Source organism: Lytechinus pictus, chromosome 1, assembly GCF_037042905.1.
Source record: "Lytechinus pictus isolate F3 Inbred chromosome 1, Lp3.0, whole genome shotgun sequence".
Taxonomy (NCBI): domain Eukaryota; kingdom Metazoa; phylum Echinodermata; class Echinoidea; order Temnopleuroida; family Toxopneustidae; genus Lytechinus; species Lytechinus pictus.
The window spans coordinates 21,191,377-21,214,923 of NC_087245.1; the positions used below are offsets into that span (position 1 = coordinate 21,191,377).

Genomic DNA, 23,547 nt, shown 5'->3' on the forward strand with positions numbered 1-23,547 from the left:
TAGAGAGTACTACCGGATTTGAGTGGCCATAGAAACCGCTTCTCTCCATTTCCAAAGAAATGAGAGTGGTGAGTAATAGATGACAAATTTTGACAACTGTTTTAATAGACCATGAGATTTCACAGATAAACAAACTTTAGTTATAGATTTGAAATATGAAAAAACTGTCTCAAAACTAGAAATATCACTGAAGGTGAGTTTTAATACCCCCACCCTATGTTGTTACCATGGCAACCCATTTTCCAACACGCTTGAAAAGTGAATCTTGCATGTCCTTACCCAAGATGAATGTTTGTGTCAAATTTCAGGAGCAACGGTAAAAAAAAAGTTTTCCAGGGTTTTGGGCAATAATATGCTGTTACCATGACAACAATTTGAAACACATTCAGATTTCCAAAGCATGCAAAAATGTGTCTTGCACATCTTTACTCCAAGACCAATTTCATGTGTTCCAAATTTCATAAAAATTGAGGAAGAAGTTTGAAAATTTTTGCCATATAATATGTTGTTATACATGTATGTACAACGGCAACACGATTTCTGATACTGTACATACACAAAAAATGTGTTTCCCACATCTTTACCTCAACCGAATGTTTGAGCCAAATTTCACGAGAATTAGTTGAAAACTGATGAAGTAGTTTGAATTGCAAGATTTTTACCTCATTTTCACCATATAAGTACTTTGTTACCATGGCAACACAAATTCTGACACATGCAAAAACTATGTCCTGCACATCTTTACCTAAAGACCAATGTGTCCGCCAAATTTCATGAGAATTGGTAAAAAATTGGGGAAGCAGTTTGAAACGCAAGATTTTTACCTCATTTTTTCCATAATATACAGTTACTATGGCAACACAATTTCCTAAACATGCAAAAAATATGTCTTCCACATCTTTACCCCAAGACCAATGTGTTCCAAATTTCATGAGAATCATTTAAAAATTGAGGAAGTAGTTCGGTGTGCAATATTTGCAACGGACCGACCGACAGACCGCCCGACCGTACACTCATTTCTATACACCCCCTTCAAACTTCCGTTTGGCAGGGGTATAATGATTGGGAAATGTTAATTTTAAGGCTGATTACAATCATCAGAGCATGTGGAATGACACAAATGACATACTCTAATGGCAAAGCTATTGTAAAGCAGTATCATGTAAGCACATCAAAAAACTAATTTTCTGAGTGGGTTGACAGACAATGCACAGTATTTCCATTTCAAACTAATGTACAGGATATACCGGTAGGTTTCCTGATTGAAGTACATTCAGTTTTCATGAAGTTGGATGTGGATGTAACATATAGTGAGCTGTTAAAACACTGAATCAAACTAATTTTTTTTTTTTGACTGCCCAGAAAAATCTACATGTATTTCAGAATCATTAAAACCTTATCTTGCTTTAAGAGTGAGAGAGTTCTCTACAGAAATAACACGTAAGAGACTGTTTCCAGGCAACATAAAGGTTGATATCATTGTCATAATTCTAAAATATTTATAAGATTATATTAACCTTTTCTGAGTTGTCCTAAAAATGTCCAAATTTTGAGATATGAGGTTTGACAGCCCCCAACATAATATGATCTGTTTTCATATTGTATTAGTTTAATAGTATTTGGATCCCTCAATCTTGTCTTCACCTCCGGTGGGCAAGACAAAAATACAATGCTTCACATGTATTAAACACAGTCGAGCGGGGGAATCTTCATAATGTTAAAACACAGCATGCAACAAAAACAAAATTATTTTTAATAGCTCAAGTAATTAATTAGCTATGCAAGCACAACATTAAACATATCATACCTGGAATAATCTCTTGGCGTGAGCCTTCTCAATCTTGATGTTCAATGTTTTGAGAAGTTTGACGGATTCGTCAAGGTCTACGGTTCCATCCTGATTAACATCTGCTCGTCTGAAGGCATCCATGATCCATCTGAATGATTGGCAGATCAAACGTTAAGGAATACCCACAATTCTTACCATGTAATATTCTGATAAATAATTTGAACCAATGTTTCACTCTAGACTAAAAAAGAATTTCAGTCCACACTTGTATGGAATGCTAGAATTTATCTTCTTTCTATGATATTGATGACAAAGAAAATGTGATCAAATAATTAATAGAAATTCTTTGTATATTCACATGATCAGTTTCTTGTCATTATGCACGAACAAATTGGTGTGTGTGTGATATGAAATAAACATGTTTTCAGAGGATGTACATGTACTTTTGTGATTTTACATTAAAGGAGAAATATATTGATTATGAATATGGTCTTATTATATGATCGAACTAGGATCTACTCGCTGACAGTGTGGAGAAATCGCACGTTCACTAGCATTCGCCATATGTTTTGCACACAAGTGGACCTTGATGTGGGAGAGACAATCACGTCTCTGCATGGTACCATCATACACGTCATCAAATTCAATTCCATTCAGAGACAGAGGCGAGGCTATTTCGGAGAGGCATTTTAGCGCTTTTTAATTGGCAATTTCCAACTTATGTATTATTTTTGTTATAAAATGACCTAATGATAATACCCACATCATTACCTTTGCACTGATATATATTAAGGCCATATATATAACATAAGCAATATATTTCTCCTTTAAAAATATTTTGGCCAGTGACAGAACTGTTATGTGCATCTTTTTGCTTTATAAACCCATTAATCAAGCATGGAAAAAGCTGACGATTTCAGGATGTAGGCGATCTATATGGCTGTTGCAAGAAACTTGCGATCTAAATTGCAAGTCTTCTTTTGGTCCCTAAATCAATCATATGTCTTGCAATTAATTGCAAATCCATGATTGAATGCTAATCTGTTCCTTGAAACAAGGAGTGTAATCTGATTTGCTACAGCTAAAATATTAATGTATCAATTTTAAAACTGCAACAGAATACTTGCAACTGATAGCAAATATTTACTTGAAACAAGGAGTGTAATCTGATTTGCTACAGCTAAAATATTAATGTATCAATTTTAAAACTGCAACAGAATACTTGCAACTGATAGCAAATATTTACTTGCAACACCATATGTCTGTATCTTCTTGATATATAATCACTGAATTTGTAAAATTTTCAAATTCTCTTTTTAAACAACAAAACAAAATAAGAACATTATTATGATGGAGCATTAAATTAAACTGAACTTTTCCAAACGAATAAACAGATGAAAAAAGTTACTATGATATACACTTTCGTAATATTGGTATTTGAAATGATGAATATAAATCACCAGAGAATTCACATTGATATTTTACCAAAGCTTTAGACAGGCTTTTTACAAGCTCTACAATTACCCTCTGAGAAATATGAATACATTTTCAATTAAAGAGCTCAGAGCTGGGTATATTCTGTATTTGTCCAATTGTAATGTGTGTTTTCTTTTCTTTGAAAATTATTATCTAACAACCCATTAAAACCTGAAGAGCTAAACTCTACAATTCATGCCACAGTGCACTCCAATACTCTCAGAAAAATAAACAAGCTAGTTGTTTTGATTGATAACATCTGTTGAGGAAATTAGGACTACTTTATATCTACTAATTACTTTCATATTTAAAGGCTAGTATTGATATAAAAAGGAAGGAAATGAATGATGCAAAACCATTCATTTGTAAAAATCAACAAAGATTTGAGATTATCATTTCATTGAGTTAAAACATACATGTACATAAAGAATTACAAAAAATGCAATGATACATACATGTATACTCCATTGCAAAGTAATATGATATCATAATAAATTTGATTTATATCCCTTAACAGCTAATCCTTAGGTAGTTTGAAGGTGTTTCTTAATGCATGTTGCATACTGTCTTAATTCCTTTATTATTATTTATTATTCCAACCATGCCAACATACATGTACAGTACACAGCAGGCATAGTAGCTCAGCTAGGAAGCAAAGCAGAGGAGGCACAGTAGCTTTAGTTGGTAAAATGGGGGGGGGGGGGGGGGCTCTTAATAACAGCAACCTGGGTTCAAAATAAATTTGATGCACTGGTAGAAGGTCCCTAGGAGGTAATAGGCCATTGGTCCTCTGGTTGCTTACTCAAAAAGCATTCATGATTTTTAGCAGTCAGATAAAATTACCACCACTAACTATTAAACATGGTTTTCCTTTTCTACCTTTTAAAAATCACATTCAATTCCATAATTTCTAGTGAATACTGACTGATTAAACTATATAAAAGAAAGCTTTAAAAATAAGGCTCAAAATTGATTGAAACAAGCAAGGATGGCTATTCAGATAGAAAAGATTACAGTAGCACCCCCCCCCCCAAAAAAAAAATAATAATACAAAGTATTCACTCATAGTGTAAAACAATAATGATGATGATGTCTACTGTACATCTTCATTCCTATTTTGTCGTGCAAACTTTAAAGTGTTTGAAATACGAAGTAACCTTTCCTTTTATCTCTATCTTTGTTTTCTTCCTTTATGAACATCTGTTTGTAATTCTTAAAAAAGGGAAAAATAAAAATAAAAAATAAATAGCAAGGATGACTGTATTTACTGTTTATTATCTTTAATGATCCTTTTACTTGTACTCCCCCACTTTGCAATTTATATCTTTTTCCTATCCCAATTGATTGTGCCTCCCATTTCCTTATATGGTCTTAAACCTCTTTTGATACATTTGCCTTGCTTCCTCTCAAAACTTGTATACCCTCTAAATACCTTCTTACATGTACAAGCAAATCCCAGTTCTCATTAGCTCAAGAATTTATAAAAGGAATATAACATGAAACAATATTTTTCATTCATATCCTGAGCATGTTGGAATGAGATTTTGATTAGTGATGGTTCATTGAGCAATGGCAAAAAGATAATAAATCATGTGAGACCTACATGTACACCCAATACTCACGTAAACATTTTGTTGTTGTAACATTTTCTACAAGGAACTCAATTAGTTGTGTGCCGATTCAAATGATTGGTCACCTATACATGGATGTAGACTTCATTCATTAAAAGTACAAATCATTTTCTTACAGTTTTCTCTGTAAAAAAAAAACCGTGAACCATTCTTAATAATTCAAGATATATATCTGAAAACATTCACATACATTTCAATGTCCCTTCATACAAGAATTGAACTAATTTTCATGAGTGTGAACTGACCGAAAGACCTTCTTTCTGTGGTCATGCCTCTATCAGGAGGAACTCCCTATTTCCCCTCGGGTTCAACATGCAAAGATACGCACCCCTTGTTGTCATGGCAACAGAGTTCTGACAACAAATTTCAGCACACCCCAGATCTGAGTCATCTAAAACTTTCTTTTATCTGCTTATTGCGGCTGGGATCAAACTCTTAACGTACAGAGAAGGTTTGGAAAGAAATTAAATTGTATTCAACATTAAATCATTGCACTGTGGTCCCTTGTACAATGAAGAAGGCTTCGCTCATGTAAACATTTTTTTTTAGCTTGTTAAAAGTTATTTCATATAAATTTTTATATATATACATCCATTTCATTCTATGCATTCTCCTTCCCAGTAAAAAGGTAATATGGTATCTTTGTGCAGTGAGGAATGCTATAGTGTGACCTAATCATATCATAATTGCATTTTTTTTATCAATATGTATGGGCACTCTCCCCCCCTTTACAGTTTTTCTCAACAAACATGTACATAATGGCCTACATGGTCAATATCTACTTTACATATCATATTTCTATTTTGTACCTTTTCAATTTTCATTGCACAGCGATTGATTGTTCAACCTGTTTGTCAACAATCCACATGTTTATATAGACCTGCAACTGGGTGAAGACAAACCTATAGTGAACTAAGAAAATAAATTCCTCTTGTTTTCAAGAGTTTATCCATTGTATGTATGCCTGGGGAAAACTAGGGCAAGGGCATTGCAAGGAGTGAATTCTTAAAACAGAGTTGGAAGGATTTGCAGCTCTATTTTCTCTTCTTTTTCAAAACAGAGCTTGCAATGCGATGTAAAGTATGGGCGGGATTAATTAACTTCCACAATAAATGATGCATGAGATTTAAAACAGAACACACTGTATAATATTAAAGGCATTGCATACATGTATCTTGTAATTAAAACACTTTAAATTATGGACTGTTGATATGTGTGTATCTCTGCTACAGTATACGGTTCAAAGCTGTGAAAATTGGCATTGGTTTAATACTACGTTCAAAATAATTTCAGCAAATTAATAAAAAGTCATTTTTTCTTCCATTAGTGTGGTTGTTTGATGTATTACCTACATGTACATAAGAGCAATATGATGTCTATTTAGATTATTTATCTTATCAATTTGTATATAGACAGGTCATTTAATCAACTTATCAACATGGATGAACAGATCAATTGCTCTGAATGAGCTAAGTCAACAAATTTGGACAATTGAGCAATCATATCAATCAACCAATAAAACAAAGCTAGTTTTTATAAGCTTGGAAAATAGCTTGTTAATTGGACATCTCAAATATTAGCCTGAATTTAGCTGAAGTTTCATCTTCATCAGCCTGAGCCTTTATAAATTAATTGAATTCAGTGCCAGGTACCTTGGGCTGATTGTAACGTACAGTTGCCATGGAAACCTAAAATGCAAAAAATCAAAGTAAAAGTTTTATATCACAGGGCCCAGGAAATGAGTAAAAGGTACCAGGAATAGTGACCTAACTGGATTTGTGGTAAGGAAAATGAAGGACTTCAAACCTCTGAAAATGATTGGAAGGCATTGCAACAGCTGAACAGGGAATATCTTCAACATATTGCTGGGTATTTCAAATTGATGCCCATGTGCATAAGTTACACCTATAAGGATAGTCTTGATAATTCCATTCAATAAAACAATTACGGTATAAATGTATTTTTTTAATTGAAAAATAAGAATGCCTAGAAGCATACGGTAGACATTCATTTCTTGGCATATAGATTATAGTGTGTGAAATGAAAAGAGCGGAAAATCATCATTCTTGTGGATGTGGACATATACTAGATTATAAAACTGTTGCATCCTGGGTAAATATCTAGGAAAATTATAGGCCTAGGACTTTATGCTGGTGCTGTGCTTTTTCAATTGGCTGTGCCACGTTGGCTTTAAAAGGATACGCGGCCTGTTTAGCGTGGATGTCGATATGCTGCGACTTCTTCTTTAGCCATCGCAATCCCATGACCCATGTCCTAGCGTCATCCTGACTCGGCGCTACAAGATTCACGGTGTGATTCTCTTTGCCGACGATGAGAGAAAAGCAACGTTCTTTGGCATATTTCCTTTTGTTCTTTGAGATGCGGAATGTGTCTGTCTCATGTCCACTTCGTATCTCATGGATCTCTGAAAGGGACACTGTAGGGCGGAAAGACAAAAAAAATAGAAAATATAAATAATACCTACATGTATAAAAGAAAAGACATACAAATTACAATGTATGCTATTTCGTCTCTAATTTAACTACATGTACTACATATGACAAGTACAAATCAGTACGTGAGAAATCTTAAGTTCTTCACCAATTGTATTGTCTATATTGAAAAAAAGTAATAGACGATCAGGACTATGAGACTGGAGTTTAAACAAGGTATTGATTTGCAAGATTCCCAGTAGAAAAAAAAATGACCACATGCAACTCTGTGCAGCATTTTGCAATAAATTTTCATCCTTCTCGACAATGCCCACATGTGAATAATATGAGAGTTTATTACAAGCACTTCAACATTGCATGATTTCCTGCAGGTTTTTAATAAACAAATGACACAAGGGCACGATCAGCCCAAAAGCAGTACTATAAAGTAATATTTCGCAAAAATAAGTAAAACTGAGTGATCAAATTTCTCTTTATAGATTCTGGTGTGCTCCTACAAAATAAGCAAAATTTAAGAATTCAATTTTTTCTAATTTTGTAAGTTCTTGACTAATGAAACTGCAAGTGAGTATGTGTAGAATGTACCTGATAATAAAAATGAATGTTTCAAACTAAAGTATGAATACACTACATGTGCATTACTTGTACAGACCTGTGTAAATCAGACAATGCCATATATGAATATCATTTACACTAATCAATAATGTCAATAGTTTGAGTCCAGAAGGTAGCAGACAATAGTTCATAATGACACCAATGACAGAAATCATCTTGTTCGACATGTAGTTGAGAATAAATGGGATAAGTATTGCTTGCTTCCAACATGTTAAACTTACTGTATTTTACTGTACATTTTTACTGTAGTACATTAATCTACATGTATGTAAACAAAGCAACAATGGACAGGCCCCTGTATTTTGTACTGCTGTCCATGTACCGTACATGTACAAACATGTAGTTACTGACACTAGAATAAAACGCCTATTTATCATGTAGGCCTATAATTTTACATTCATTCTTAAAAAAATGAAATGAAAAACAAAGTGCTTTTTTATATTTCCATACCATACATCTATGTATGAACAATGTGTACACGTAGGCCTACAGACAGTGTACATGTACATGTACTGTACATGTTCAAGAATGAACTTTTCATGACTTGACAATGAAAGGCAGCCTGGCTATTTCAGCTGGAAGCAAGTTTTGATAATTTAAAGCAAAATAGTAATCATGTACTGCTTGGCTTGTTATGATAAAAAAATAATAATTTTCTGCCCATAATCATTCTATTGGACTTGTTTTCCTTGAGTGTACACGCCCATTCAACACGTGTGGGTGGAGAGGGATCAGTGCCCTCAGGAATGGGACTTGTTAATTGCTTTTGGAGATTTCAGTGGATACAAGAATGAGATTAGAACAAGAAAAATGTCAACAAGTTGATTAATAAATCATGAGGGGGCAACAGAGAAAATTTAGAGTAGTCTGCAAGTTCAGACTCTATTACATGATGTATGCAAACGTAATTATTCCTGCAGGAGTCTAGAGTCGAGTCTAGCTTTGTTATTCCCAGGTACACATACAGTACATGTACATCACATAGTTTGCAAAACTATCATGCAAAAGTTAGCAATTGCTGGAGTGGTTTTGAATATTAATCAGCACAGAAAATGTTGACTGGACATTTTGTTGCATTAAAAGAGGCATAAAGTAGTTTTTCAGATGCTAAAATTTCAATAAAATAGAAATTTCTGAATGCTGTCAATATATGAAAAAATGGTAGCAACAAAAAAAAGTACACCAGGTTTATATTGCATTGAAATATGATCATATTAACACTTGTTAAAGGTCATACATTTAAAGCATTAATTCCAGTACATGTATGTTTTTCCTGGTGAAAAGAGACCTTTGAATATCATTTTAACTCTCTATGATGACATCTTAGATGGACATGTAGTCGTGTTCAGAGTTCCTACATTCACAACAATAAATAGTAATAATAATAATAAAGGACTTGCATAGCGCACATACATGTATCCACCTTGCTAGGTGTTCAAGGCGCTCCTATATTACCCTGGCTAAGCTAGTCTACCGATTCTGGTGCGCACAGCTTTTTGAGGAATTACTTCCTGCCGGTACCCATTTACCTCACCAAGGTCGAGTGCAGCACAGTGTGGATAAATTTCTTGCTGAAGGAAAACACGCCATGGATAGGATTTGAACCCACGACCCTCTGTTTGAAAGGCGAGAGTCAGAACCGATAGACCACGACGCGCCCACACAAGAGGTGTGCTTGAGGTGAACATCATGATACATAAAAGTACATGTATATCTCCCAGTCTGCTTGTATACGCATTTGCTTTCAAAGAATACCCATACTTTCTTCCTAGAATATTACTGATATGACACATACTACATGTACATGTATGTATATCTTAATTAAAGTGATGACAAATGTCCCATACTTTCTTCCTAGAATATTACTGATATGACACATACTACATGTATGTATATATCTTAATTAAAGTGATGACAAATGTTACTCCTGATTTTATCAAATTTTAGTGGAGAAATACAGGTGTATATACACAGAAGTAGTGTACTCACTTTTGAAACAATCATTATCTCAATTATCTAATCTACCATATTTCTGAAATAGACTCGTTGATGTACATGTAATTATTTCAAGCCTCTAGTTCATATCAAACAAAATACAAACAATGTCTAATACAGCATTGTGTTTGACTTTGACATGATTCCAACAGGGTTAGAATGAAATTATCACATTTTTTCATGGGGTGTAGGCTACTCATTTCTGTTGGATAGGCTACTGTAGGCCTACATATATCTCAAAATACCCTAAATTTCACAAAACAGTCGTAACATTTATATGCAAATTGGTTTTGATATCTATGTCACACACTCACTATATCTTAGGTATCGACTCTATCGAGTAATGGAGCAAATGAAATATTTTCATTTCTTGGATACAAATATCCTCTTTATTGAATACTGCTTTAAAAATGTAAGTTTATAAGGATTTCACAAGTTCTAAGGTGGAGTCTATTAAACTACATGCACATGTACAACCAAAAGAAGGGGAAAATGAAATATTTCATATTTTATGATATGATGTAGAAATAGTATGTGTCATCATAAATTTCCCTATTTGCACCCTACCTATGATTTCAACTGATTTGTTTTTCAGCATTATATTCGTCTGACTTTTCTCTATACATGTAGGCCTACTCAATCAACTTATTTTTGTGTTGACTTGATATTTGATGTGCAGGCCAATCAGGGGAGCGTTTCATCAACATTTTTGTCTGACAAGTCGTCAGATCTGACAACTTTCCTTGATTCTGATTGGCTGAGAAGCACTGTTACTATGGTAACTGTCGGATAAAATGGGACTTGTCGGATAAAATGTCCACAAGTCCTTTCGTGAAACGCTCCCCAGATCATATATCATAAAGGGGCTGCGGAACCAAGGGAGGGGGGGTCTGTTGTTGCTGGCCCCCCACCCCACTTTCAAAACCATTCTGCAGTCCCTGTTATAGAATGATAGTACAGACTGACCTGATGCTTTGTGTGATGCCTTCTTAGACGGGGTGTAGACAAGAGCAGAAGCATCATCAGTCAGTGTGAAGTTTCTGCTGTGCTTCTTGGTACTGTTAGGAGAGATCTTGGTGAACTTGGTGCCTAACTTCAGCTTATGCTGAATTTGTTCAACTGCAAAATAAAACAGGATAATTAAAACAATTATTTAAAGTGAAACCTGTCTATAAATATAGAGTCACTGGAGTTGAAAAGTCAATATTGGAGACTATGGAAAAGGGATATCCAAGATGCAAATAAAAATGTGATAAATCAACATCTTTAAAACAAAAAATAACCCCTATTCACCATCTACAAAACATTAGGGACGTTCCACAGTTAAAATGAAATCCATGTCATTCCATCAAATTTTACACAAAGTTACTTTCGCACCTGAATATTTCAAATATGCACAAACATAACACGGGCTTGATGTTTTGCTATTGAGCTTTGAAGTTTACCGAACTGGAAATTCCAGAGGATTGCACATTAAAAAGAATTTGGCATTTTTAGACCCCACAAGATCACTACTTGGAGGTTAAACCTCCATTACTTTTAGTCAAAATCCATGTAAATTTCATCAAATCTTACATATATAGTTCAGAAATATACTAAAGATGGAGAATTCCTTCATATTGCTATTCATTCGCCCTTCCACAAGGTGTGAAAGATGACAAAAAACAATTGAAAAAAAGTTGAAATTCCTATTGCAAATCTGTGAAGAACAATAAATGCACTTTATTCAAAATCCATGTCATTTTCACAAAAATTTGCAAGCTTGTACAGGAAGGTGTACTTATTAAAGCGGAGTAAACATTCAAAAAACAAGGGTTCGTGTGCTTGTTTTCAAGCTATCAGCACTTTTGTTGGAGCAAGTGTGCTATTTAAATCCCCAAAACACACCAAAGTCTTTGTATCTACAATGTATGTGAGGAAAAATTCAAAACCACTCTACCAATTGAGGTCATATTTGCCATACTTTGCAGTACTTCAGACTTCAGAGTATAGTATTCAGAAATTGTACAGATATTTAAAAAAAAAACATTGGTCCATGGATTATTTTCAGTTAATTAGCCAGGGCTCGACACTAGCGCCGGTCCGACGGTCCCAGACCGGTAAAAATCACTGTCGGGCCGGTAGATTTTCAGAAATAGCAAGATTTACTGGTCCGACATGACCAGTAAAAAATATCATTGTCGGTCAAGTAATTTTTCCAAAAATAGCAAGATTTATGGGTCCGACATAAACAGTAATAAAAACTATTGTTGGGCCAGTAACTTTTTCAGAAATGGTCAAATTCGCTAGTCCAACATAAACATGAAAAATATTCCATGACTCAAATTGCGAACCATTTTCCTCCCGTTAAATTCTGGCATTCACACACAGAACACACACAGAATGAATCGCATGCAATTTTTAATAGGGTAACATACAGTGTACACATGGCTAGCCAGCCACACAGCCCACATGGTAAATTTCCTACTGGCTGCACGAACGAAGCTTGGCTAACCTCTGGCAGAAATCTCTCATAGAACTGTCAAAATTCACATTTCACACTAATGAAAAGCTCTTATAATGTCCATATTTCCTAAAAAATTGCCAAAATTGGGGTAACTCTGTCATTTGTAAGCAGTAAAAGGAGAAATTTTCACTTCTGTTTTAGTTCAAAGAGATCGGGTTTCGACTGATATCGTCTGAATACATGATAGCCCCACATATGCATTTGTGTGTGTGTTGATACACTTGGTTTCTTTCGTAGCTAGTACTAGTATATTTTAATTGAGCCAAAAAGAAACTGATAATTTATTTATGATGATAGTTTTAGCTTTCTTCCTTTGTTTTCTTTCAATATTTCTTTGTTTCTTCCCTCTCTTCTTTTACTGTCTTTCTTTTTTAATTTTCCCTTTTTCTTTGTCTTTCGTTCTTTCATTCTTTCTGTCCTGTTAATATTTTTCTCTATTTCTAATGCTCTTTCTTTTTCTTTCTTTTTTGATTTCCTTCTTTCTTTAATTCTTGAGTCCATCCATCCTATATTTATCTCTTCTTTCTTTCTTCATTTCCTTCCTTCTTTTCCCCTTTCTTTCCTTCATTCTTTTTTACTTTCTTTCTTTCCTCATTCCATCCATCCTTTCTTTACCCTTTCTTGTTTTTATTCCTTCTTTCAGCCCTTTCTCTCTTTCATTCCTTCCTTTCTTCTTTGTCTTTTGTTCTTTCTTTTTCCCCTTTGTTCCATCTATCCTTTTACCTTTTCTTTCTTCCTTACTGCTTGCTTCCTTTCCTTTCTTTCTTTGAAGTTTGGTCTTTCTTTTTTGTTCTTCCTTTCATTTATTCTTTTACATTTTCTTTCTTTTTTTATATTGCTTGCTTGCTTCCTTCTTTATTCCTTCCCAACATTCTTTTTTCCTTCTATCATTTTCCCTTTTCTTGATTTCTTCCTTCTTTCAATCCTTTCTTTCTGTTTTCCTTCTTTCCATCTCTCCTTTTACCCTTTCTTTCTTTTTTTATTCCTTCTTTCCTTCTTTCTTTCATTACTTTGTCTTTTGTTCTTTCTTTCTATATTGCTTGCTTCATTTCTTTCCTTCTTTCCTTCATTCTTTTTTTCTTTTGTTCTTTCTTTCCTTCCTTTCCTTCTTTGTTTTTTTTCCTTCCTTCACATTTTTTCTTTACTTTTTTCTTCCTTCGTTTCTTTTATTCTTTCTTTTTTCCTTCTTTCCATCTCTCCTTTTACCCTTTCTTTCTTGTTTTATTGCTTCTTTCCTTCTTTCTTTTTCATTTTTCATTACTTTCTGTCTTTTGTTTTTTCTTTCTTTATTGCTTGCATCATTTCTTTCCTTCTTTTTTTCTTTCTTTCTTTCTTTCCTTCCTTTTTTTCTTTTGTTCTTTCTTTCTTATTTTTGTTCTTTCTTTCCTTCCTTTCCTTCTTTTTTTCTTTAGTTCTTTCTTTTTTCCTTCCTTCACATCTATCCTTTCTTTACCTTTGCTTTTTTCTTCCTTCCTTTCTTTTATTCTTTCTTTTTGTCTTTCATTCATTCATTCCTTCATTTTTTTTTTTGGGGGGGGGTAACAAGAAAGGACAGCAAAATAAACTCACACCTTTTTTAATGTTTTCTTTATTTTTTGGGACCAGTAGATTTTAGGTTCAGACCAGTAAAAAATTGAAAAACTGGGTATCTACTGGTCCGACATGAATAGGTTGGACCAGTAGAAAAAAAGGGTTAGTGTGGAGCCTAGCTTTAAAGAATAACATATCAGGGCCCTGTCTTACAAAGAGTTACGATTGATCCAATCAATCAATCGTATCTCTATGGAAATCCATCAGTGTCATAATTTTTTCTACCAGAAATGTCCTTGGTAAACAAAGAGAAGCACAGTGAATTTTCAAGAAAACATGAAATGCATGAATATAAATCATAGAAAATATTTTGAACAAACATGCATAATAGATGTTGATGTTGCTGGCCATCCATAGTTCCGATTGACCAGAATTATCAGATCAATTGCAACTCTTTGTAAGACAGGCCCCAGATTTGTAGTTAGAATGCAGATCATGTGAAAACCAGCTGATCCCTATAGCTGATTAATCACCTGTTCATCCATTGTGATGTCAATGTGCATAGCGTAAAATATGCGCAGATCATGAGCACACAAACATAAATGTACAGACTTCTGATCTCAAAAGACAAAAATTCTGCAAGAGAAAATTACTACACTGCTGTTATTTAATATCTCTTTGACCCTTTTGATCAACATACATGTATTACTATCATAGGCAAGGATAGTGTATTCCAGATGAAGTTTGTCTCCTGGATCAGAGAGTCTCTGATGCCATTCGCCTCTACTACAACTTCAATGTGTTACAATTGAATTTAAGCCTGGTTTTTAATGAATGTGTGTGGGTGGAGCACAGGCTTACTCAACAAAAGCAATAATGGGGGGGGGGAATGTTATGGAATTTTTCTGGGTGATATCTGCCCCCCCCTTGATTTTCAAAGCTTAACATTTATAAAAGTATTTTCCAAGCATTTTTGATTGATTTTGTATACAGGGTTCGCGACTAAATCCCAGTGCACACTATGCGACACGACAGTTGTCAATCGCATCCCAGTGCAATCACATCGCAGGCCAGCTCAAACATTGCAACAGCTCTGCAGTGCGCTGCATCTCATGACATCTTTTCTTTTGCATGTATGCTGTCTGCGCTGCAAAGTGTAGCGAATTGGACATGACGCAATCTTCTAGGATAGATCTGATTGGCTAAAGTTAGCAAAATCGCAGAAAGATTTGACAGTCAAATGTCTGAGATTTTATCTATGATCTTAATGCAACAAAGCGGAACGCAGTTGCAGCGCGCTGTAGGTTGGCGGCTTGGCGCACATTCTGTGATTTTGTTGCGATCGGATCTTGATGTAATTGCGTTGCATAGTGTGTGCTGGTGGGTGTTTCATAAAGCTGTTCGTAAGTTATGAGCGACTTTAAGAACAACTGGTGAACCTTTCTTACCCGCTAAACCATTGTCAATGGTGTATATCATTTACCAAAAGAAAGGATCACCATTCGTTCTTAAAGTCGCTCTTATCTTACGAACAGCTTTATGAAACACCCACCTGGACTTAACTAATATGCTTTTCACACTGCATTTCCTTAACCCCATACTATCCTTAACCCCGGACTATCCTTAACCCCATACTATCTTTTTTTCGATTCACACTGTCTTTCTTAACCCCATACTATCTGCTCAGCCGGGGATAATGCCTTAACCCCGGAATATCCCTCAGCTCATGAATATTGATGATTTTACCATACAGAGCGTGATTAACGTGCAATTCGACTTCCGTGATTGGCTTATGCTTAGCCCCACCTTCCTTAGCCCTTTTTTCGTTTTCACACTGCATCTCTTAGCACCGCAATTGTGGTGCTAGAGCCGGCTAACCCTGCTTTTTTGCAGGGCCAGATAGTACCGTACTATTTACCGTGCTAACCCACTTTGCTAAAACGTAGTGTGAAAACGAAGTGGGCTAAGCTAACCCCGGGAAATTGGTGGGGCTAAGACCCCCCCTTAGCCCCACCAATTTCCCGGGGTTAAGGAAAAAAAGTGCAGTGTGAAAAGCATATTAGAGGACTCACTAAAGAAATTAAGCTACATGTAGCTCAGCATGTACATTTTAATACTAGAGGTCCCTAGCTACATGTAGACCCTGTTTTTCTCTCTGCCTGATAGATCATAGTTCCCAAGACCTTGTATTCACTTCCTTTCATGAGGCACGTCCATGTGATATTATAATTTGAGTTTGAGCGTCCCCCCCCCCCTCCCCCACAGCCCCCCTGGTGCCCTACATGTATGTCTGAGCAGAGCAGTGCTCTCTTGTCTGCAAATAGATCTACTGCACAGGTGATTCTTCATAATTTTAAAAAAATGTCTGCCAAAGGCAAAGCCCAAGAACAATATCTGGCTAATATTTGGACTGCGCTGAACATTAGTGCAAGTCAAACTCTGAAAGAGCTGAACCTGTTGCTGGAACATACTCAATTCAATTTTCAATTCAATTTGATTTTTTTTTTTTTCACTTTCAGATAATGAACATAACAACAAACACATAAAGCAGAATAAACGCCATAATAGATACTTCAGAGTTACAAATAATATACAAAAGTGATCAGTAAATACATAAGTCGTAGTTTAAATTCAAACACATTTTGATAATAAAAAAATTGAAAATTACAGGTCACACTCACAGTTAAGATTGAAAATGAAAATAAGGGACTAGGGACTTATTAAAAGCAAAGCTTGTATTGGTAAGCCCCTCTGCTAGGCTCTGGAAATAAATAGTGATTTTATTTCTTTAATCAAGCATAAGCAATTAACAGTAGGGTAGGGTATATGATCAATTTTAACATAGGGAGGGGGTCTACACATGTAGGCCTACCGCTACCGGTATATCTTTTCTAAATGTTGCAACATTTGAAGGAATTAGTTTATAATATCAGATGACACAAGAAACCCTTCAACATTGTAAATGTTCATTTCTAACTATTTTGATCAGTGTCAGTGAGTGGCGCAGAAGATTTAACATTAACTTCATGACCTGCCAGGGTGGTATTCTGAGATCCATTTTATCTCAGATAAATTAAAATATTTTATCTCCATTAAAATAAGTGAGATAAAATATCCTTAAAATCTCTCCGAATTGGTATTCTGAGAACAATTTCATCTTCATTTTATCTCTGTAAGACACTCCTATTTTTTAATCAATATCCAATTAGAAACACGCTTTGATAGTTCTCTCATATCACTCAACCAATGGAAATCCATTCCGCCAGGAGGTGTGGTAAAGGAGTGAGATTGCGTCAATTTATTGACTTCAAATACGCTTGCACTATACGCTTGCGCATCTTTACAGAGATTTCTTTGAAAAAATGACAATACTCTAAACTTCTTTTTTGAAATCTATATCGCATCTTTTCAATCATCATTTCAAAGACAATATTAGTCAAGAAAAGTCTCATGAAATACTTCCTGATTGTACAGGAATAATGTTAAGGTGTTATTCTCATATAATCTATATTTTCTTCATTTTCATGTCAACATTTGGAGTTAATTCACCTAGAAATAATTATGAAATTAACGTCGTGGGGATAAAATAGCCCATACCCTCTTTTAATTTTATTTTATATTTTCTTCAAAGTAACATGGGCGCAAGCACATCATCCGCGTTGCAATGGCCACATACGCGATGGGTATGTCTACGCAGGTACTTCTCTGTTGCGTATCAGACTGTAGATACTTAAGATAAAATTCAAAATTTTATCTGAGAGATAAAATGTCATCTCAGAATACCAATTTCATTTTAAGAGATAAAATAAAATATTTAAAAGATAAAATGACCTCAGAATACCGCCCCTGAGTGATGTGGTGTCCATGCCATGCCATGGGCCTGGCATGGGCATGGCCATGACCACCCACGGCTACATCTCAGCCGCCGACTACAGAATAATTGAAGGCACGGCGCATTCAACAAATAACGTTAATTTACGAAAAATTAATACGAGGACTTACAGAATGAAGTCCTCCTACGAAACTTACGAAACGATGTGAAGTCAATTCCTCATAATTTGATGAATATCCCTCAAAATGCGTCATAATTTAAGCGTTGATTTTTCTTCTCGTTGACAAAATACGAGAGCTACCTTTCTAGCTCTCAAATTTTTCGTCTAATGAGCGAAAGAGGGCGCGCGATTTATCTTCATATCAAAGACACTACAATTGAAAGACTAGACACAGAAATTATCTTACACGTAAATCGATGCAAAGCGTTACGCGAAGTCGGCAAAGTGTTCAATCTTTTTACTGTAAAGACTTTGGTGGAACGTTAATTGACAAACGAACGGTAGCACTTGCGGGGCTTTGTTCAAGGTACATAGAATTTTCTATATTTTTTGTTTAATTTGTCATCGTTTTGAATATTTTCCAAAAAGTATTATCGTCAGCAAAAATAATAAAAAAGTACGTTTTTTAAGTTACTAGTATTGCATTTATTGGGGTCTCTATTTAATCAAACAATTATTGGAATTGCGCATACAATGAATCATGAATCTAGTTTTAAAAATACCACCAAGCTAAATTAAGGTTGTGTTCAAATTGTATTAGCGCCACCAACGACCTTCTTTTTATTTCCGTGGAAGAGACGTGCGAAGCCACTTTCCAGGCGGAGGTAAGCGATTTTGCTCTTTTTTGTGTCCTTTTTTAAATTAAAAAAATATGTTAAAAATTGATAATGGAACGCTTTCTACCAGAAAAAGCCCTGGTGAGTAGCGGAATGGGTTTCGGCTAACATCATTCACGTTATGAAGCGATGTTAACGACAACTCTAAAATCCACTACAAAAACACGTTGGTTGTGCGAGGTTCGTATAGCATATATACTAACCTCGCAATAGTGTGACGTGAGTGGGCCATGGCACAGTGAAAATATTATTATTAATATTACTGAGTGACTAGAAGTTAAACTAAAGTTTAAGACCTGTTATTAATCAAACCTCAGTCCAATTTAATGGAGCACAGGGATACATGTTATTAAATTCCCCAAATCGGCTAAATCCAATGAAATACTTGATCATATATATATATGAAACGTCAATAATGAACTTGCTGAGCAAACTTTGAGAAGCAGCGGTGCAAGTCTACCACGGTCCGGATTACAGCAAGCGGATCCCCGACCGCGCCCCACACAGCTACTCGTCCGCTTCCGACTCCCTCAAAAGGGATCCTGCAAAAAAAAAACTTTCATAATCACGACCTCTCATGAACCCAAAAAACTTATTTTTTGTAAAATTATACCTTGTCCTTGATTATCTCCCATCTTGGAAAACACTTCACTACGCTCTGTGTGATGTTATAAATTCACTTCGGTGAAAAAGGTGGAAAACAGAGTGCAATCCAGAACGAAATTTACATTGGCCGCTCTCTCCTCGACGCTACGCCTGATCGATCGGTTGCAGCTTTGCGATCGCTAGTCTTGGCTTCAGCCGCTCTAGCGCTAGTTAACCGGGCCGGGCTGCGTAGCGAGCAGCGCATTAGCTGATTTGGTGGGCGTGGTCGTCTGATCAAGCTTTATGATATTTATTAAATATGGAAGTAAAAAAGCAGGGAGGAGGAGGAGGCCCAGGGGCCCGTTTCATAAAGAGTTACAAATATTGTAACTTTGCCATTAGTGGTAACCTTGATTTTAATTGGCTGCTGGGCCCTGTTGCCATGGTAGTTGAAACGGGCCCCAAGGTGGAAGGGAGGAGAGGGTGAGGGGTGATGTGAGGGCGGCAGAAAGGGAGATATCTTCATCATCCTTCCTCCTCTACTTTTTTCCCACTATATCCATCAATTTCCTCATTTTAAGCCTGTTTGATTCCTTTACCTCCATCACTAGCCCCTATTCATTCTCCCACCCGGTCTCCCACCTCCGTCGATCTCTTCACTGACTTGCTCATCCTCAAGTTCCCTACTAAAATAAATTTTTACCTTTAGGCGTTATTCTTTTAGGCCCACCCAAAGGGTGGGCCTATATCATCCCGGCCGGGGGGCACCAGTATGTGTGGCTCTTAACCCCCCTTAAGCCTTTTCATTAACAAACCGATGCCATGTCAAGTTCCAGCTCCCAAGTACCCCAATCGTGGAGGGCCATCAAATTCTTAAGCCCCTCATTTTCTAGCAACTTCAAGGATGGTTTTAGATTTTGGGGCTGCACACCCCACCCTTTCAAAATCCAAGTGCCCCCACAGGCTCTATCAAATGTGCGGCTCACTTTCGCTAAAGGGCTGACTTTTTTTCGCCCTTTTTTGTCGCTGCATAAATTAAAGCCGGAATAGAGACATCATACTCTTTTTACACCCTAATTAATAATGATTGACAATGAATTTGGCAGCGGCAGTGCAATCCCGTCTGAACTAAATGTCTATTTGACCCGCAAGTCATCCTTTTTCATTACTCTAATAAGCATGCATGTACCCAGGGGCGGATCCAGCTTTCGCCAATAGGGGGGGCCGAAAAATATTTTCATCAACATTTTTCTAGATTGGACGCTATAATCTGAATTTTTGTTGGTTTTTCAGGGGGTAGTCCTAAAAAGACTGAAATTTTAAGTATATGTTAATTTTTATTGTTATAAACAAGATAAGGTATTTCATGTGGTCTTAATATATAATGCGAGCGCAAGCGCGAGCTTAAATTCTTTGATATTTTATGTCTATAGACCTGAAGTTTCTGAGGAGATTTTATAATCATGAAAAAAATATAAGTATCCAACTGAACAATGCGAGCGCGAAGCGCGAGCCGAAATTTTATTATAATAACGTGAAAAGGGACTCAATTAGGACCGTTTTTTAGTGATTAATGAAGAGGATACAAGTATCACCAATTAAATAAAGAGAGTGCGAAGTGCGAGCTCAAAAATTGTGTTATTCCGACCTGAAAACTGGACAGTCTAAGCGCGTTTTTATTTAAATAAAGAACAATTAAGCTGTGTGTCTCAAACAATTAAATGCGAGCTCGAAGTACGAGCTTATTTTTTTGATATACTGACATGATAAAGGAGCATTTTGACAAATTTTTGTAAGAATTTCCAAAGAGGATAGGTAACTCACAATTCAAACAATGCGAGCGCGCAGCGGGAGCTGAAAATTTTGATATATATAAAAAATTTGTGTAAATCAAACAAAATAATGAAAGCTTGATGTGCGAGCTAAAATATTGTATGCAAATCGATTTCAGTACTGGATATATAAGTGCCATTTAGTCCTCTTGAATGGGATTCATTACACAGGCAATGCGAGCGCGAAGCGCGAGCGAATTTTTTTATATAAAGTCTATTTTCCAATTCGATCCCCTCACCTTTTCTTGTTTCCTTTCGGCCGGGATCGGGCCGGCCGTTACGAGGCTGTAAATTACACATCATGGGTATGATACCTCTTTCTTACTTTTCTTTTCTGCACACTTTTTTCTGCAGGTTGTCAAAAAATAGGGGGGGCCGGGGCCGGCTCGGCCCCCTCCTGGATCCGCGCCTGTGTACCCCACCCTCACTAAGCCCCCCCCCAAATGTATATAGTGTGTGTGTGTAATACAATATCAGGGGACCGTTTAGATCTGACAACTTTCCTTGATGCTGATTGGCTGAGAGGCACTGTTACTATGGCAACTGCCGGATAAAACAGTACTAGTAGGATAAAAAAAAGTCCTTTCATGAAAAGCTCCCCAGCTAGGTTTTTCTGATTCAGCACTTGTTGTCTGACAAGTTGTCAAATTTGACATCCTTTGATTTTGAGTGACTGTGAAGCACAAGTGTCTGATAATATGGTAATTATAAAACAAAAGACCACAGTAGAGATACGTGTCTCTATATAGTTTAGTGCAACCATAGAGATGTATAACCTATGTAGGTCTATCTGACCCTACCGACAGGTAGAAATAGAGTCGATGAAAGGGGGCGCTCTTTCAAATATAGTTCTGAGTGACCTTTACGTTCGCCGGTTGTCGTTTGGCATATATGATTTTTGTATCGAGGCATATTTTGTATTATGCCAACCTCCCCCCCCCCCTTCTCGCTCTCTCTCTCCCCATCTCTTTCTGTCTTTCTCCTTTACCACCCCCTCTCTGTCTTTGGTCCTCCCTCTGTTCATAATTATTCTGTGAATTAAGTGTGGTGTTGAGGCTTACTTAAAAAACAATGCGCAAACTGTATATTGTTCATTATGAAAATAATGGTTGAAAATATCTTACAGTAGGACTTGGGCATAATACTACTGTCGTGCTGTCGTAGCTATTTTTCAATACGAAAATGGAAAAGCGTTGTTCTCATGCACTCGAGATTGCCGCCCATGGTTAAAGAGACCTATGTTTGCTTATACTTAGGGTTGGTTAATATATGCACAAGTTACATAATCGATATTTGTTTGTATGGAGCAATGACCAGTAAAAGTTCATTAAGATAATGGAAACAAGATATAATATTCCATTTGCTCGGACCACAACATTACTGATTTGAAAAAATTAGCGCATAAGCCTATACGCAGTACTTTGGAGGAAGGTAATATTTATTACTTATCCCAAGATCATTCGTTGGATATTTTCATTCCTTTTTTTTTTTCGACTGGTGATAGTCAAGTTGCTGTAATTATAAGCTATTAGCCTCCTGATAAAAAAAAAATCAGACATCACTTACTGTCGCCAACCATCCCCTAGCTCACATGCAAAAAAAAAAAACCAACTGAAACAAACAAACGAAAAAAGGTATACAAAATTGGTGCATGTATAAGTTATTCATATGCGAGAAGACGGGTGGTTGTGGTGGGGGGCTGGTTCGGGAAATGCTGGATCTAGGGAGGGCCCCCGAGCCCCTCCCCCAAGCAAAAATGAACAACAGATAAGAGGGAGTATTTTCCTTTTTAGTTATAGTCCCATACGTCGAAAGAGCTGAACGTCAGAAACGAAATTGCTGTTCCCTTGAAATATATATTTCTAGAACTGATATCATGAAAAAAGATCACTTAAATGACCCACTACAACCAACTCTGAGTGAATGTCAAAATCTACATCATAACAAAGGGCTTGAGTTCTCGCATTTTCTCATAGACCCAACTGATATTGTGGCCTCCACTTCCTAAGCCCATCAGACGTACTTCGGTTGTCTAGTTTCAAAATAATCGAACAGATTAAACAAAACAAACAATATAGGCCTATCCCTAGAAAAGACAACACTTTTCATTTCGAATAAAATAGTAGATTGTTTTAAGTTATATCCGGAGTTATATACTCACTTTCTTTCGGTTGGAGAGCTTCAAAGGCGATGGAGATGTCATCGCCGAACGACGATGTTCGAGGTCGGAAACAATTCATGATTGTCTGATCCGTTGATTCATGAAGACGACGACCATGCACATTAATTTGTCTTGATAAATACAGTCACAATAAGACTTGTACTGATTTCAGAAGAGTTGAGACGAAAAATCAATAATTCAGAAACAACCTTTCTCGTTCACTTCTGGGGTCTCCTTGCAGCTTGAACGGCGACAGCACACAACTGCGAGCCTTCAATGATAAGGGCGTAATATTAACCTCAAGT

At 36.1% G+C, this 23,547-nt stretch overlaps 1 protein-coding gene across 2 annotated transcripts in view; it reads right to left on the reverse strand.

Moving 5' to 3' along the window:
• The window catches only part of LOC129259276 (1-phosphatidylinositol 4,5-bisphosphate phosphodiesterase delta-4-like), a 56,894-nt gene extending 37,363 nt beyond the window's left edge, over window positions 1-19,531 (reverse strand). For both annotated transcript variants that reach the window (XM_064097926.1, XM_064097923.1), the window contains exons 1-4: window positions 19,278-19,531; window positions 10,926-11,078; window positions 7,099-7,333; window positions 1,808-1,937 (exon numbers count right to left, since the gene is read on the reverse strand). In XM_064097926.1, the coding sequence (XP_063953996.1) occupies window positions 1,808-1,937; window positions 7,099-7,333; window positions 10,926-11,078; window positions 19,278-19,299 (540 nt within the window). In that variant the 5' untranslated portion in view covers window positions 19,300-19,531. The remainder of the gene's footprint in view (window positions 1-1,807; window positions 1,938-7,098; window positions 7,334-10,925; window positions 11,079-19,277) is intronic.
• Window positions 19,532-23,547: the final 4,016 nt, after the last annotated feature.